Raw genomic sequence first — 15,736 nt, 5'->3', positions numbered from 1 at the left:
TCTTACTGAAAATGCTGTTAGCCAATGTTATTTTCCCTTTTAGCATTATGAATAAGTAAGCATTGTCTTGTAGCTTAAAAGATTGATGTCTCTTCTCCCTGTGCTCTGCTCCATCTTACTAAAGTACATGTTGTTTTAGCATTTCATTGCATCATTTATGAGATGCAACACATCCCATTACTATCATCTGGGGCAGTGCTACCACGGCAGAAGGCTCTGAATAATACAAGTAAGGTAGACATTGCAATATCACTTTAATAGTTGCTTGACATGAACAAAAAATTATAAGATATATTAAGGGTGTATTCACATGTATAGTAACCTGCGAAGGATTTGAAACTGCAGGTTTCAATGTAAACTAAATGTTTGTAAATGTCTGTACATGTGAAGTTGTCCAATGTTGGGATAACCCATAATTGGCCAGTAAAGGAGACATCTTCAAAATGTCATTCTGCCTACACTAGAAAGTAAATAATTGCTTTAGTGTTGTATTTATAGGCTTCTTGAATTATAGCCCCAAATTTCAGGCTGCGGTACTTTGATTTGTGACATTTTCTGATGTCCCTCAAGTGTTATTACAGAAAATAGTGATTCCTTTTTCAAAAAATGATAATTACAGTTACATAAGATTCCGTTTTTTTAAGAAATTAATGTATTAGGCTTTACAATATCAGAGTTTCACCATATCTCTTTGTTGCCAATGAATAGAAGGGTTCTTCATTCTTATGTTCATAACATGGTAAAATGGTGAATATTCCCATTTACTGGCAGCAAAGAAAAATCTTGGATATGGTGATATGAAACATAACAAAAAATTTAAGTGGCTACCAAAATAATTAAATTGCTTCTTTCTTTGTATAAAGTAGTATAAAAAAAGCTATTGCTGACGGCAAACAGTCACAAGGTCATTAGAAGCTGCAAGTTAAATTGTATCATACAGTGGTATTAATAATTCATGTAACAGGGTAGTGGTAGTAATCTAAGCAAGCTAACATCTGGATGTAAGTGGGGGGGGGGGGGGGGGTTCCTCTGGGCTTGCTTCGGAACAAAACAAACTGACAAGTCAAGTGGTGCCCGCAGATAATTTCTAAGATGTCATATGAATAGGGCTCCCAACCATGTGTTCTTGCTGCAACTCATCACTAAAAATATCCATTTTAGTGTGCAGACAGATGCAATGGCAGATAAGACGCGATCTATGTATCATTATGTCAAAAGTCACTTTACCTTTTAAGTCTTCATCTTCAGTCGTGGTGTTACAACTCTCAGTTGATCCCTAGGAAAGAAAAAACATTTCTAAGATTCTAAGAATTAACACATATTAGTAGGAACTTTCTGCTTTAGACCGATGTCCGCACATAAATATTGTTCAGCCTGCAAAAAGGTCCACATACAATCTAAACAAAGTAGGGCACGTTAACTTGATATAATCTATGTGAGAATTGCAATTCATAAATATGAATATAGATTTATGTTGCCTAAATTGTTGAAGAATTCTTTGCAGTTGTTCTCTTTGTGGCATAGAAAAAAATGTGTTTGATCTGTATAGATATGTCTTACTAACACGTTCTCTTTGTAGGTTACTATTGGGTGCCAATACAATATGTTATTGGTATGGGTTTTATCTATTTAAGTGTGGTAAACTATAGGTACCCCTGCACCTTATGTAATAAATGTTGTGCACTATTGATTAAGTTCATGTCCATGTAGTCCAGGACCGCCCATTTTCTTCCTCCACATGCCAATGCTGTCTTTTAATGTATTTTTATTCTAAACAAATAATGTTTATTTTTATTTGTTTTGTTTGGGGTATATGAAATGTTCTATATAATGGGTAGTCCAGGGCAAACCGATAAGTTGGCACGTCGAAGGTGTTGTAGCCCACCCCTAACATGGGCAGTTATATGAAACAGAAATTGGTATGTTTATTTGTATAGCAAGATTTGTTGTCCAATGCAACTAAATTAACCTTTTGGCAAGACTAGAAGCGGAACTGGGCCATGCTGTATATCCGTTCATGCTGTAAGTAATACTAAGAAAGGAACTATTACTATAGCCTTTTCATGTTTGAAATACTCTTAAATGTACTGTACATTCTAGTAATCTTTGACTACTTCAGTAATAGACATTATTATAAGGATCACAAAAATGTAACATGTTAAAAATCCTCCACAAAAGTTAGTTCCATTTATATAAAGAATTGCGTCTACCATTAACGTACCACCTGCATAATCTAAGGGCTGCAGAGTTGGGTCTCGGATGTTTTACCACTCATGTTTTCATACATTTAATAAATATTTTTGGAGTCTCTCTCATTCAGTTCACACTCACTGTTGCAGAGTCTGCACAGTGCCATCTTGTAGCCAAAACTAAACACTACAAAATGCACTAAGGAGTATTAGAGAATGGGGATTGGGAGCCTAAAACCTTTCCGGCCATGTGAGTCAGAGGCCATAAAAACACTGGGTCACTGCCCCTTAGCTGAGATGAGTTCAAGTCTAGCGAGAGTCAGAGTGAGATACAGAAGCTGTATTCCTACCTCAGATAAAACCCGCTGTCAGGATAAGGGTAGCATAAGAAGGAAAGGTTATAAAGAACTCTTTTGCACAAAGAAAGACTGAACGACACCTGCCTCCTGTCATGGTTGAGTTAGCTACTAACATCAGGGATTTCTCACCTGGATGCACCCAATCCGATGTATTTCAGCGGTGGGACCCCTGTATAGTACACCCCAGAACACCCCTGGGAAGAATATGAATAGTCAGCCCTACAATATGGCCTTATGTCCTACACAGAACAAGCACATGTCTTACTAGGGACCAAGAGAAGTCATAGACCCCACTTCTGAATCCATAATTCCTTGCAATATTACCTGTCACATTAAAGCAGCACCTCTCCTCTGTATACAAGCAGGCAACCTCTTCAGTGTAACCAGTTAGGAGCATAAAGAACTCTTACATCTACAGTTGCCAAGTTAAATTGCATTGCACCAACACCACCAGGGGCACTCCAATTTCTACATGTCAAACACAGTACAAAGGGGTGTGCCCCAAAGGAACCCACTCACCTACAACACCATGTGCAGACCCTCCATTGCAAAGGCTGTGTGTAGTCTAAGGGAGAAGTACTTAACCACACATAGCCTACATAACATGTGTAGTATCAGAAGTTCCAGCATATGCCTTGGGTCGCCACAGGTTAAGAGTTGTACAGTATGTGTAGACTCTTATGCCTTTAAGTTACATCCGTAACTATTGCAATTTGTTTACAAGGGGCATACACGCAAAATTGTTGAAAACAAGAGTACAGATGCAATGAGTAAGGGTATGTTCACACTACAGAGTTTGAATGGAATCTCCGCTCGTAGAATTCCTCGAGTGGAGATTCCATTCTGGCGGCCCCCGCCGAAAGACTTCAGCGGTACTGCACCATCACCATTGACAGGTATGTAGTGCTCGCGGATGTGAACATGTTCTTTCTTTGCGCTGAACTATTTCAGGGGTGGAATTGTCAGCTGCTGAAATTGCTCAGTGCGAACGAGTTTTGCGGAAACAAATTCACACTGATGTTTATGTTCACAGCGCGTAATTCTGATCGCGTAATTCCGCTCACAGAATTCCATGGGAATTACGTAGTGTGAACATACCCTTAAGGTCCTATTACACAGACTGATTATCCCAGGAACAATGATGTAAATGGTCATGTTACCAGCCAATGAACAAACAAGTAGTTGGCTTAGCACATTTTTTTATGTAGCCCCAAAAATCATCTTTTGTTTGCAGCACACCTCTCCAATTTAAACAGCAGATGTGATGTTGACAATAATAAAAGTGAATGGTTGCAAATAAAACTGAGTTGTTCAACCATCCACTCCTAACAATTGGTCTGTGGAAAGGCTCCTTGTATATAGTAGTGCCCAATAATCTGCACACATGAAAAAGGAACTTAAATGGGCACTGTCAGATATAAAAACTTTTGATATGTTGTAAAGCATGTATAACCAATAGGTTTTGCAATTGCTTTCATTAGAACATTTTCAGTATTTCATAGTGAAAAAGCCAGTCAAACAACTGCCCCCTCTGCCTCCTGGAATGTATTCAGTGCCTCTGTGAACACTGCTTCGTCCTGGACTCCGGGACGTTTTGGAGGGGGGAGGGGCTTTACACACTGCAGAGACTCATGTGAAGAGAAGGGGAGGGGGAGGGGCAGGAAGCCTGCTGCCGTCTCTCACACAGCAGACATCAATGAGAGAGGGAGAAACATGCATTGCAGATGAAAAAGTAAGTGTCCAAGCATGTGTGTGTGTGTGTGGATATATATGTATGTGTGTATATCAGTGTGTCTATCTAATGTGTATGTGTAAGAATATATGAAGCCTGTGTGTGAGAGAGATAAAAGGGGACTACCTCCAGCTGTTGGAAAACTACAGCTCCCAGCATGCCCACACATCATTTGGCTGTGCAGGCATGCTGGGAGTTTTAGTTTTGCAACAGCTGGAGGCACCCTGGTTGGGAAGCACTGGACTGAGGAGAGGGAGGGGGAGTGGTTATCACAGTGAGTACCTGCCCCCCTGCTTCTGGGGGATAAAATTAAGGTATTTCAGAAATAAAGCTAATTCTGAGAGAAATGTAGGTCACAGACACATACAAAGTACATGTACATGATCATGTACAACATACTTACTTTAATTCCATCTGTTGCATTATGGACAACAGTTGTTTGAGGTTCCTGAAAAGGAGCACAAATAAGAAAAAGTCAGATACAACAAGAAGGCCACGGGAGATAAACAGATAACACAAATGAATAATAGAAAAACTATGAAAAAAACAGTACTGTATAAAAAACACAAACTTTACACACAGCAGGATAAAGAAAACTGCATTTTTAAAGTTAGTCTGTGGATACTAGAAATATCTGTGCCCGTATGTGTAAAGGACAATATGTGTGCTGGTAGTAAAAAAAATTATAAGATAAGCAATTAGACCATGGACTAATATGTAATAATAAAAAACAAAAACCCTGGTGGCAAAGAAAAAAACAACTCTAATATTACATATTCAATAAAAAAAAGCCATTCAGCAGAGTTAGATCTAATAGCAAAAATAACTTCTTAAAATAAATCTCTTGTTATCAGTGTAACCTGCAGTAACCTATCGGTATAGACAGGTAGTCCAGGTGACACTGATGATAACCATACTTACCTGGTCCGATTCTGTGCTCCAGTTCTCTCGCTATCATCTACGGTATATTTTGCTCCTGGGCAGACTTGGACCATGGGCGGAGCGTCCCGACATCACCGCTGCTATTTGCTAGCAGTGAGACCCAGCAGAGAAGCAGCATCAGTGACATCAAGAAGCTCCACCCATGCTCCAAGTCGGCCCCAGAACGGAATATATGGAAGACGATTGCATGAGAACCGGAGCACAGAACGGGACCAGGTAAGTATGGTTGTCATCAATGTCTCCTACACTACCTGTCTGTACCAACAGGTTAGTGCAGGTGACAATGCAATGATGACAGATTTCCTTTAACCCCTTAATGACCATGGACATAAATGTACGTCCTGGTGTGGCGGTACTTAGTGCACCAGGACATACATTTACGTCCTGCGTATGAACGCGAGCATCGGAGCGGTGCTCGCATCATACACTGCAGGTTCTGGCTACTAGCAGCAGCCGGGGACCCGCCGGTAATGGCAGACATCCATGATTGCGCAGATGGCTGCCATTAACCCCTCAGATGTCGTGATCAGTACAGATCACGGCATCTGCGGCAATGCGCATGTTAAAAAAGATGATCAGATCGCCCGCAGCGCTGCCACAGGATCCGATCATCTGTAATGGCGGACGGAGGTCCCCTCACCTACCTCCGTCCATCTCCCAGCGTCTCCTGCTCTGGTCTGAGATCGAGTAGGCCAGAGCAGGAGATAATAGCACTGAACAGTATTAGCAATCAAATGATCGCTATAGATAGTCCCCTATGGGGGCATAAAAAGTGTTAAAAAAAAGTTGAAAAATGTAAAAATAAAATGTAAAAAAGTGAAAAATCCCCTCCCCCAATAAAAATTGTCATTTTTTTCCATTTTACCCCCAAAAAGCGTAACTAAAAAAAAAACATATTTGGTATCGCCGCGTGCGTAAAAGTCCGAACTATCAAAATATGTTAATGATCCCGTAGGGTGAACGGCGTAAATGTAAAAAAATAAGATTTAAAAATATATAAAAGTATCTAGCCATTGGTATCATTTTAATCGTATTGACCCACAGAATAAAGAACACATCATTTTTACCGTATAGTGTACAGTGTGAAATGGAAACCCTCCAAAATGTGCAAAATTGTGGTTTTCATTTACATTTCCTCCCTAAAAAAATACGTTTTTGGGTTCGCCGTACATTTTACGGTAAAACGAGAGGTTTCATTACAAAAGTACAATTGGTCACGCAAAAAACAAGCCCTTATGTGGGTCTGTAGATGGAAATATAAAAGAGTTATGGATTTTAGAAGGTGAGGAGGACAAAACGAAAACGCAAAAATAAAAATGGCCTGGTTCTTAAGGTTAAAATGGGCTTGGTCCTTAAGGGGTTAAGCAGTAGTGACCCTTTTAAATAGGATGTAGTGCATGTAAATGTAACAATGAACAGCACACAAAAATGTTTTATAAGTGGTACAGCCACATAAGATGCGATGAATTCCCATTCTAAAAAAAGCACTGTTACATCTCAGTATTAAAACCTGCCACAGAACAGTGATTCAATGTCTGCTAGACATTCATGGTGTATGTTCACAAAGAAACAAAGGCCATGCTCTATACACAAGCAGTTGGGTATTTCCAGATACTCTACTGCTTGGTAAAAATTAAATGTCCATTGCATGTATCTATATTTACCTATTTTGTTTATTTAGATTTTCACTTTAATTCATTTCAAATAGCCAATCGAGTTTTACTATTCGAGACTTGACATTTAGAAATATTCATGGCCTTTGTTTCTGTTATTTAGGGTTAATTTTCAATGAACTATGGGTAAGTGATGGGCCATTAAATGCATTTTACATAAATTGTTATTTACTAATGAAGTTAGTTACAGATCACTGGAGGAAACATTAGCACAATACTGAGTGATCATAGCCAACTGAGGCTTTAGTGTGGCCCATCTCTGCCCCACTCATGTGAAACAAATACACTGAAAACGTTAAGTCAGTGTGAAGCTCCAACCAAACACAAAAAAAAACCCATCCAAGGTAAAGTTAGTTGTAAACAGTTTTCACACAAACCAATAATGGAAATGACACACAGTGGAGAGAATGGATGAGGTCAATGGTACTAGTCTGGCGACTGCATGCACATCTCAACAATGAAGGCATGAGGTCCACCATATTTTGAGAGTGTGGAATGCCTTGGTGAAATCGAGATTTATTGTGGAGAAGCTGAAACTGTATAATATTGACTTAACTTGCGATCACCTAATTATTCCATATCTCCTACTAGACATACAGAATACAGTGGAATCATGTGGTTATCTGTTCTCTATTTCAAGACATTGTTTAGAAAATGCAGTACCAGTTTAGTAAACCATGACAATGTAGTAGGTCTTATGTTAGTGTTTTGCTTACCACTCCTACAGCAGAGCAGATGACCCCCTGGATCCTTTGGACTGTCATTGCTGAATTCATTCACTTATACTAGGTTCCGGAGGTGAAAGCATTAGGGGTGGAGTATCTATATATACAGTTGCCAATTCTATAAGGATACCAGGAGGCCACTGCTGAGTCTCTTCCCAAAAGATTATAGAAAGAAAAATAAAACTAACCATATTCCACAAACAACACAAGAGCAAAAGTAAAATAAAACGCAAACATGAGTATTGGATGTCACAGAACAAGCAGCATTCCCACTGCTCACATCCCAGACATCAAAACCCCCAAAATAATAGTAGACGGGGAAGATACCATTGTTGTCTGCAATGGGGGGTTTTCTTTTGCTGGGCTTACTATGCTGTTTTTGTTGTTGGTCTGCGGCTGAGATAGAAAAACAGATGGTTTAGTTCTGCTGATGGGGTGAATTGGTTTAAGCTGTCAGAAAATAAAGTGAAAATAAAAATAAAAGGTTCTGCTTCCTCCTCTTGGAACACATGTAGCGGAGAAAACACTGGTTTCCTCTGAAACCAAAGGTAATAGAGAAATTTCTAACAATGCTGCCAGAGGAAATGAAGAGCAATGAGACATAAAACAGTTGGAAAATGTTTTGAAGCCATGGAGATTATATCATTTACTAATGCAATACTACAGAACAATGGAAACATTACATAAGACAGAAGTGACACGGAATGCTATAATTTAAGTCAATTGCTGAAGGTTTGCCAAACATTATAGAATGGTAAAATGACACTGTACAGAAGACATGGCTGTGATATGGAAATCATGCTCAATCGACAGCATGGGCAGTGAAAGATGGCCCGTGTAGTCCTCCAACATGGGTTGCTGTACACAGAAAGCCACCAAAAGACCATTAAAAAGTTGTATCTGCTAGAGTGTTCATTAAATTAATCTTATTGAATGTCCTGTGCAGCCTAAAGGGAAGCCTCAAGACATGGCCTATTGGGATTTTTTTTTAAACAAGTTTGGGAAACCAATCCAGATAAGCAAAATATTTCCTTACCTGTAAATGTAACCTAAATAATAATACTAAGCAACATCTAATTTCTGGCATCTAATGCAAACTATAATCTGCCTTTTCAACTCCTAAATCTTACCTACATGCATAAAAGAAAAATATAGAGCTTTTAGTGTATGGCTGTCAAGTTACTGGTCTAGCTTCGTTCTCTCAATATGGGTTTGCCTTCTAACTCTCTGGTTGAACACTTAACGCCTGCACAGAACAAAGCTATGAACCACCTGGGTATTTATATACCAGAAGATGCCATGCCAAAATAAATGTGTAAACAGGCACATTATGAGTGGTCATGGTTTCTTCAGTTCAGAAATAAGACTAGATTTGTTTGTATCTTGGATTTGTTTATACAACTGATTGAACAAAATGCAAGTTGCATAAGTTTTGCAACAGGTTTATAACCAATGAAAGTGGCTCTAAGTGGTGCAATTCTATCAATCACTAATCTGCCACCTAGACTTAAGGGTTTTGTCTGGTGAACATGCTCTTACAAATGAATGGAGTGTATGCCATCTACAGCATGTGCTCTCTCTTAGAGCTGGGGTCCCATTCCATAGATCATGGGGGATCCCAGTGGTCGGACCCCCTGCAATCATATACTTATCCTCTATCTTGTGGACATCACCTTAACCATAAAATATTTAATGTTTTGGTCAACAATTTAGCACTTGTTTATTTAAGTAAAAATAAAAGAATTGAAAGTATCCCTGTCATTTACAAAAAATGTTGACATGTCACAAAGACATGTCAAATGTTTTGATTGTTCGGGGTCCCAGTGCTGAGACCTCAACTGATCATTGCTTGTATTGCTTGTCTTGCAGACACAGGACAAATATGAGATGATTTTCAGAATGAAAGAATTTAGCAAAAGGAGGGGAAGGAGATGGTGGAGGGAAAGAGTTTGATAACATGAGAAAGAAGCATTTTTGTCTAATAAAGATATATTACAAAGTTTCTTAAATTTGCTTGTACTAGTCAAACTTCCTTTCTGATTGGGATTTTGTGCTCACTGTGCCATTGGGTTATTTTCTGATTCAAATGACAGGGACATTTAAAAAAAAAAGTGACCAGGATCACAAAAGCATTTTGCTTTCTTCCACAAATATCACCATACCTGTTCACAGGTTGTGTATGTTATTCTAGCTCAGCCTGATTATTTTTTTAATTTCTTTTTTGGAAGAAAGCATCCATGTTTTTGGAATCTTGGGCAACCCCAATAGTTTCACAGTCTTATGGCCATGTGACAATTTCCAATTGGTTAAATATTCCTGTAGATAGCCATTACAGCATGAAATACATAATAACTGCTTCTTTGTCTTTTATATGTGACATCTTTTTTTTGTGTGTATATATATATATATATATATATATATATATATATATATATATATACACACACGCACACATATACATATATATAGATATATATTATCGAGAGGTGTAACTTGATGTTTCTGGGCTCCAATGCAAAATCAATAATAGGGTCCCTAACTACAATGTAGTCCATCGATAAAAGATAAGATGCACAACAGACCACCTCCTTTCATAATAAACATATATTGCCTCAGTACCCTCTATATGTACTACCATCTTTTTATCACATTCTCTTGTAAAGCATGGGCCCATTTACTTTAAAGCGTTACTGTCATTTATGATCGCACCAGTTCTCCGTCCTGGGACCTGCTGTGATCGTGAGTTACAGCTGTCTGAAGCGCACTTCACTCCAGGCCAGGGAGTGAAGCTGGCTAATGCGTGCTTCACCCAGTTGTATCTCACAAATATACATGATCTCAGGACAGAGACCTCGTATGTTCAAAACTTTTGCTATGTCTGAACAAAGTCCAGCCCTCTTCACCAGGTCCGTGGAGATCTTTATTAGTTTATATATCTTGTCTAGAATTTTGGCATCAGATACTATAAATATAAGTTTAGCCAGGAGCGCAGTCTCTAGTCTTTTCTACAGACTTCCGAAGATCCTCAGGCTAACAAAGGTTCCCACTCAGGGTCATCTATTGTTGTGGAATGTGACACAATCATTTCTCAATTTGTAATCAATACTTATTTTACTACACTGCTCAAAAAAATTAAGGGAACCCTAAGATAACACATCCTAGATCTGAATGAATGAACTAATTGTATGGAATACTTTCGTCTTTACATAGTTCAATGTGCTGACAACAAAATCACACAAAAATTGTCAATGTAAATCCCATTTATCAACCCATGGAGATCTGGATATGGAGTCACACAACATTAAAGTGGAAAACCACACTTCAGGCTGATCCAACTTTGATGTAATGTCCTTAAAACAAGTCAAAATGAGGCTCAGTAGTGTGTGCGGCCTCCAAGTGCCCTTATGACCTCCCTACAACACCTGGCCATGCTCCTGATGAGGTGGCAGATGGTCTCCTAAGGGATGTCCTCCCAGACCTGGACTAAAGCATCTGCCAACTCCTGGACAGTCTGTGGTGCAATGTGGCATTGGTGGATGAGCGAGGCATGATGTCCCAGATGTGCTCAATTGGATTCAGGTCTGGGGAACGGGCGGGCCAGTCCATAGCATCAATGCCTTCCTCTTAAAGGAGCCGTTGACACATTCCAGCCACATGAGGTCTAGCATTGTCTTGCATTAGGAGGAACCCAGGGCCAACCGCACCAGCATATGGTCTAACAAGGGGTCTGAGGATCTCATCTCGGTACCTAATGGCAGTCAGGCTACCTCTGGCAAGCACATGGAGGGCTGTGCGGCCCCCCAAAGAAAGGCCACACCACACTGATACTGACCCAGTGTCAAACTGGTCATGCTGGAGGATGTTGCAGCAGCAGAATATTCTCTGCGGCATCTCCAGACTCTGTCACCTCTATCACGTGTTCAGTGTGAACCTGCTTTCATCTGTGAAAAACACAGGGAACCAGTGGCAAATTTGTCAATCTTGGTGTTCTCTGGCAAATACCAAACGTCCTGCACGGTGTTGGGCTGTAAGCACAACCCCCACCTGTGGACGTCGGGCCCTCATATCACCCTCATGGAGTCTGTTTCTGACCATTTGAGTGGACACATGCACATTTGTGGCCTGCTGGAGGTCATTCTGTAGGGCTCTGGCAGTGCACCTCCTTGCATAAAGGCGGAGGTAGCGGTCCTGCTGCTGGGTTGTTGCCCTCCTACAGCCTCCTCCGCATCACCTGATGTACTGGCCTGTCTCTGGTAACGCCTCCATGCTCTGGACACTATGCTGACAGACACAGCAAACCTTCTTGCCACAGCTCGCATTGATGTGGCATCCTGGATGAGCTGCACTACCTGAGCCAGTTGTGTGGGTTGTAGACTCCGCCTCATGCTACCACTAGAGTGAAAGCATGGCCAGCATTCAAAAGTGACCAAAACATCAGCCAGGAAGCATAGGAAATGATAAGTGGTCAGTGGTCACCACCTGCAGAACAACTCATTTATTGGGGGTGTCTTGCAAATTGCCTATAATTTCCACCTGTTGTCTGTTTCATTTGTACAATAGCATGTGAAATTGATTGTCAATCAGTGTTGCTTCCTGAGTGGACAGTGTGATTTCACAGACGTGTGATTGACTTGGAGTTACATTGTGTTGTTTAAGTGTTCACATTATTCTTTTGAGCAGTGTACAACTGTTATGTCCCTATACAGATCTCAACTGCATGTCTGATGTTTGCCTAACAAGTGATTACTGTATCCCTGTCAGTAATTTGGAGTTTGTCTCAATAAGGTATCTTTTACATGATAAAGTACTGTAATTTTCATCTGTCATGGCAGTTATTATTTACAGTTCTTTGCAAGTGGTGGCTGGGAGACTGACAAAATAATAGTATTTTTGCAGCAATGCATGTCTGTTATTAAAAATAAATGGCCTGTGAAAGGATTTGCAGCTATCCTGTCACTGACATCAGTAGCAGACACTTCTCTATCATTTATCTAAAGAACAAAAATATACACCAGTAGTTACGCTGTTTTGAGATGTATAAACACACACCCACAAATCTTAGAAATTGCAATGTGCTCCTTATTTTCATATATTGATCAAAGCCCCAAACTAAGAGTGTAGTTTTAGTTATTAGGATATTAGGTTATTGGACCCTGGACAGTTGTGGGTGGACCCTACCTGCTGTGAAGTTTTCCCTCGCTTTACATCGCATCCTAAATCCCTATGCTAAAGTAGTCACACCAATAAGATAGCAGTAAGCTATTCTGTTCCCACCTCATCTCAATTCTCTGATGTTGAGATGCCTTCTCTTCTACATAGAAACTGTTTTACAATAAGCTGTAGCTGAGTAAAATTATACTTTTCCTTAATCCCTTATATAACAAAATTAGTTTTTTCGTATGTACTATGGATTTATAAAACATTACAATAATCATTATGGAGACACTTTAAAAACATTAAAACCCATTTTCCTGGGTGTCGATCTCTGAGCTCTATATAGCTCTTCACAACCGGTTCATAAAGATTGACCCCGAAAAACTATTCAGCACGTGGGAGAGGTAGACGGGCGATGTTGATATCAATGACACTATCCTGGCAGGGTGGGAGGTAGTACGCAAGAATGTCATAAGTGAGCGGTGGACGGAGATGTATTTTAAGGTGGATCATGCAGCTTTATATGGCTTCAACATTCCGCCCTCCCCATCCTTCCCTGAAAGGATCATTAACTGCACCGAATTTAGCGCCCCACTCACAAATATGTATCATGGGCATTGGGAATGCTCATCCACGGCCGAGTACTGGCGGATGATACAGATGTACATTTGGGATCACTGGCGGGTGAGGATTCCGTATACGCCCCAGTCTCTGTTGTTTCACCAATTGCGCCCGCCTGAGGGGGGGGGGGTGAAGAGAGAATCCCAAGATTTGTACACATCGTCCTTTGAGTGGCACTGCAGTGTCTTTTTGCCAAGTGGCAGATTTGCCGATGCTGATTTCTCACCTGAAGTCCTTTCTAACAGTTGATCGATTAAATGCAGAGTGACATTGTGATTCGGGCTCTAAACGTTTTTTCCAGAAATGGACATCTTTTATTGTAACTCACTTTGACTCTCATGGGATAGTGGAAATTGTGCGCCCTTTCCGGTATACCACCTAGTACAGTGTGGAAACTTTGAGGGATTCCCTTGGGGCCTTACATTTACCTGATGCATAGTTTGTTCTGCTTGGTTCATTTTCGCATTCCTTTTGCATTTAGTGTCTCATGCTGGATCCCCTGATAGTCAAGGGAGGCGCTGGAGGGCTAAGTATGGTTCCCTGGACAGGGGGCGGTGCTCAGTGCTCGGTTTGCTTATGTGGGGGAGGGGGAGGTGGGAATTTTCTTTTTTGTGAACCTACTTAATCGAGATTGTCGAGGTTAGGCGATCGGTTTGTTGAGGGGTCATCGATGGTATTGCCATTTGTTGTTTCGTGTGCAGCCCTACATTGGAGCTATTGCCTGTGTAGATATGGGAACAAGGGACTCCTGCTTTGTCTTTTATTTATGATTTGTCCCCTTTTCACTTATTTTGGATTTTCTTTATATGCCTGTTTTGTATTGTTTTTGTTCTGAAAATTGTTTGAAGAAATTATAAAAATCTATAACAAACTGAACTATTGCGTGAAAAACCTATATATGTAATATATATATATATATATATATATATATATATATACATATATATATATAGATGCAAATCATAAAATGTTGCAGTATCTTGTAATACCTTTTTTATTGGACTAACAGCATTTTGTAGAGACAAGCTTTTGGGATTCCTCCCTTTATCAAGGGAGGAATCCCGAAAGCTTGTCTCTACAAAATGCTGTTAGTCCAATAAAAAAGGTATTACAAGATACTGCAACATTTTATGATTTGCATCTGCATCACTGGACTAATACGGATACTCAAATTTACTATATATATCTCAAGAGAAAGCTAACATGTGCTAGTTAAATCACATATTTAGGGATGCACCGAAAGGGAAAATTTAGGCTGTGCTTGGCTGAAAACCGAAACTGCATTGCCCCACCAACTTTTTTTCAACATAGTTTTTAAATATTGAATTGAAATTTTTAGTTACTGATGTACTTTTGGGGTTGCTATCTGATTGGTTGCTATGGGCAACTACTCTTTCTTCAGCACAAAAACAGTATGCTTAGAAAGTTCTTATCTGACCCCTATAACTTTCTTATTTTTCCATATACGCGGTTGTTTTTTTGCGCTGTGATCTGTATTTTCTCTTATCAGTACCATTTTTATTTCGATGGGACTTTTTGGATCACTTTTTTTCTGCTATGTTTATTTTTGTTAACTTTATTTGAAATGATTTAAACTTTTATTTAGGGGGAGGGTTTTTTTTTTTACATTTATTGACTTTTTATTTTCTACAGATTTATTTTTACAATATTGTTTGTCCCGATAGGGCAGTGTTTTACAGTGTGTCTCCAGTTGTTGCAAAACTACAACTCCCAGCATGCCCAGAAAGCCAAGGGTGGCGTTACCTGGAGAAGGGAATGCAGACTGCCTGAGTTCCCTCCCACGACACAGGGAGGATAAGGCAGTGTAAGGCTGGTGTGCAGTTCTACACTTCACATCGGAGTGCGTAAGTTGAAAGCCACGCCCTATTTTAGGCCACGCCCACCAAAATTATCGGCAGGAAATCCCCTTAGCCCAAAAAGCCGAAAGGGGCATTTTCGCCCGATAATTTAATGATTATTAATATTCACTGATACCACAGCATTGGGGGTTAGGACATAGATTGTTTCATTTGCACCATTAATAGGGGTGTGCTTTTATGACTTGACTGATTAAAGTACTTCGACTGATATCAATCAAATTTCTGCATACAGAAATACTTTGTAAATGATGTCACTGCTTTCCTGTCACTCCACCCTAAACTCTACAATGTGACAAAGAGTAAAGGGGTAGTCCGGCATCAGGATAAAAACTAATCTCTTGCTGGTGCCCTTAAAAAATAGCAACAAAAGACAGGATGGGACACCGCTGTGGCTAGTGATTGGCTGAGCAGGCAGATCCTGCACCATGTCCTTGTCTCTAAAGCAGGAAGAAGACAGAAGC

General features: G+C 40.0%; 1 protein-coding gene across 30 annotated transcripts in view; it reads right to left on the bottom strand.

The window, feature by feature from the left end:
- Positions 1-15,736, bottom strand: part of CAMK2G (calcium/calmodulin dependent protein kinase II gamma) — a 304,863-nt gene that overhangs the window by 16,513 nt on the left and 272,614 nt on the right. For 15 of the 30 annotated variants that reach the window (XM_056530585.1, XM_056530593.1, XM_056530586.1 and 12 more), the window contains 3 exons: positions 7,948-8,016; positions 4,684-4,728; positions 1,228-1,276 (listed from right to left, as the gene is read on the bottom strand). In XM_056530585.1, the coding sequence (XP_056386560.1) occupies positions 1,228-1,276; positions 4,684-4,728; positions 7,948-8,016 (163 nt within the window). The remainder of the gene's footprint in view (positions 1-1,227; positions 1,277-4,683; positions 4,729-7,947; positions 8,017-15,736) is intronic. The other 15 variants (XM_056530588.1, XM_056530591.1, XM_056530592.1 and 12 more) reach the window with 1 other exon arrangement.

The sequence above is a fragment of the Hyla sarda genome, chromosome 7 (genome assembly GCF_029499605.1).
Source record: "Hyla sarda isolate aHylSar1 chromosome 7, aHylSar1.hap1, whole genome shotgun sequence".
Taxonomy (NCBI): Eukaryota; Metazoa; Chordata; class Amphibia; order Anura; family Hylidae; genus Hyla; species Hyla sarda.
This window is presented reverse-complemented; position numbering and strand designations above follow the sequence as displayed.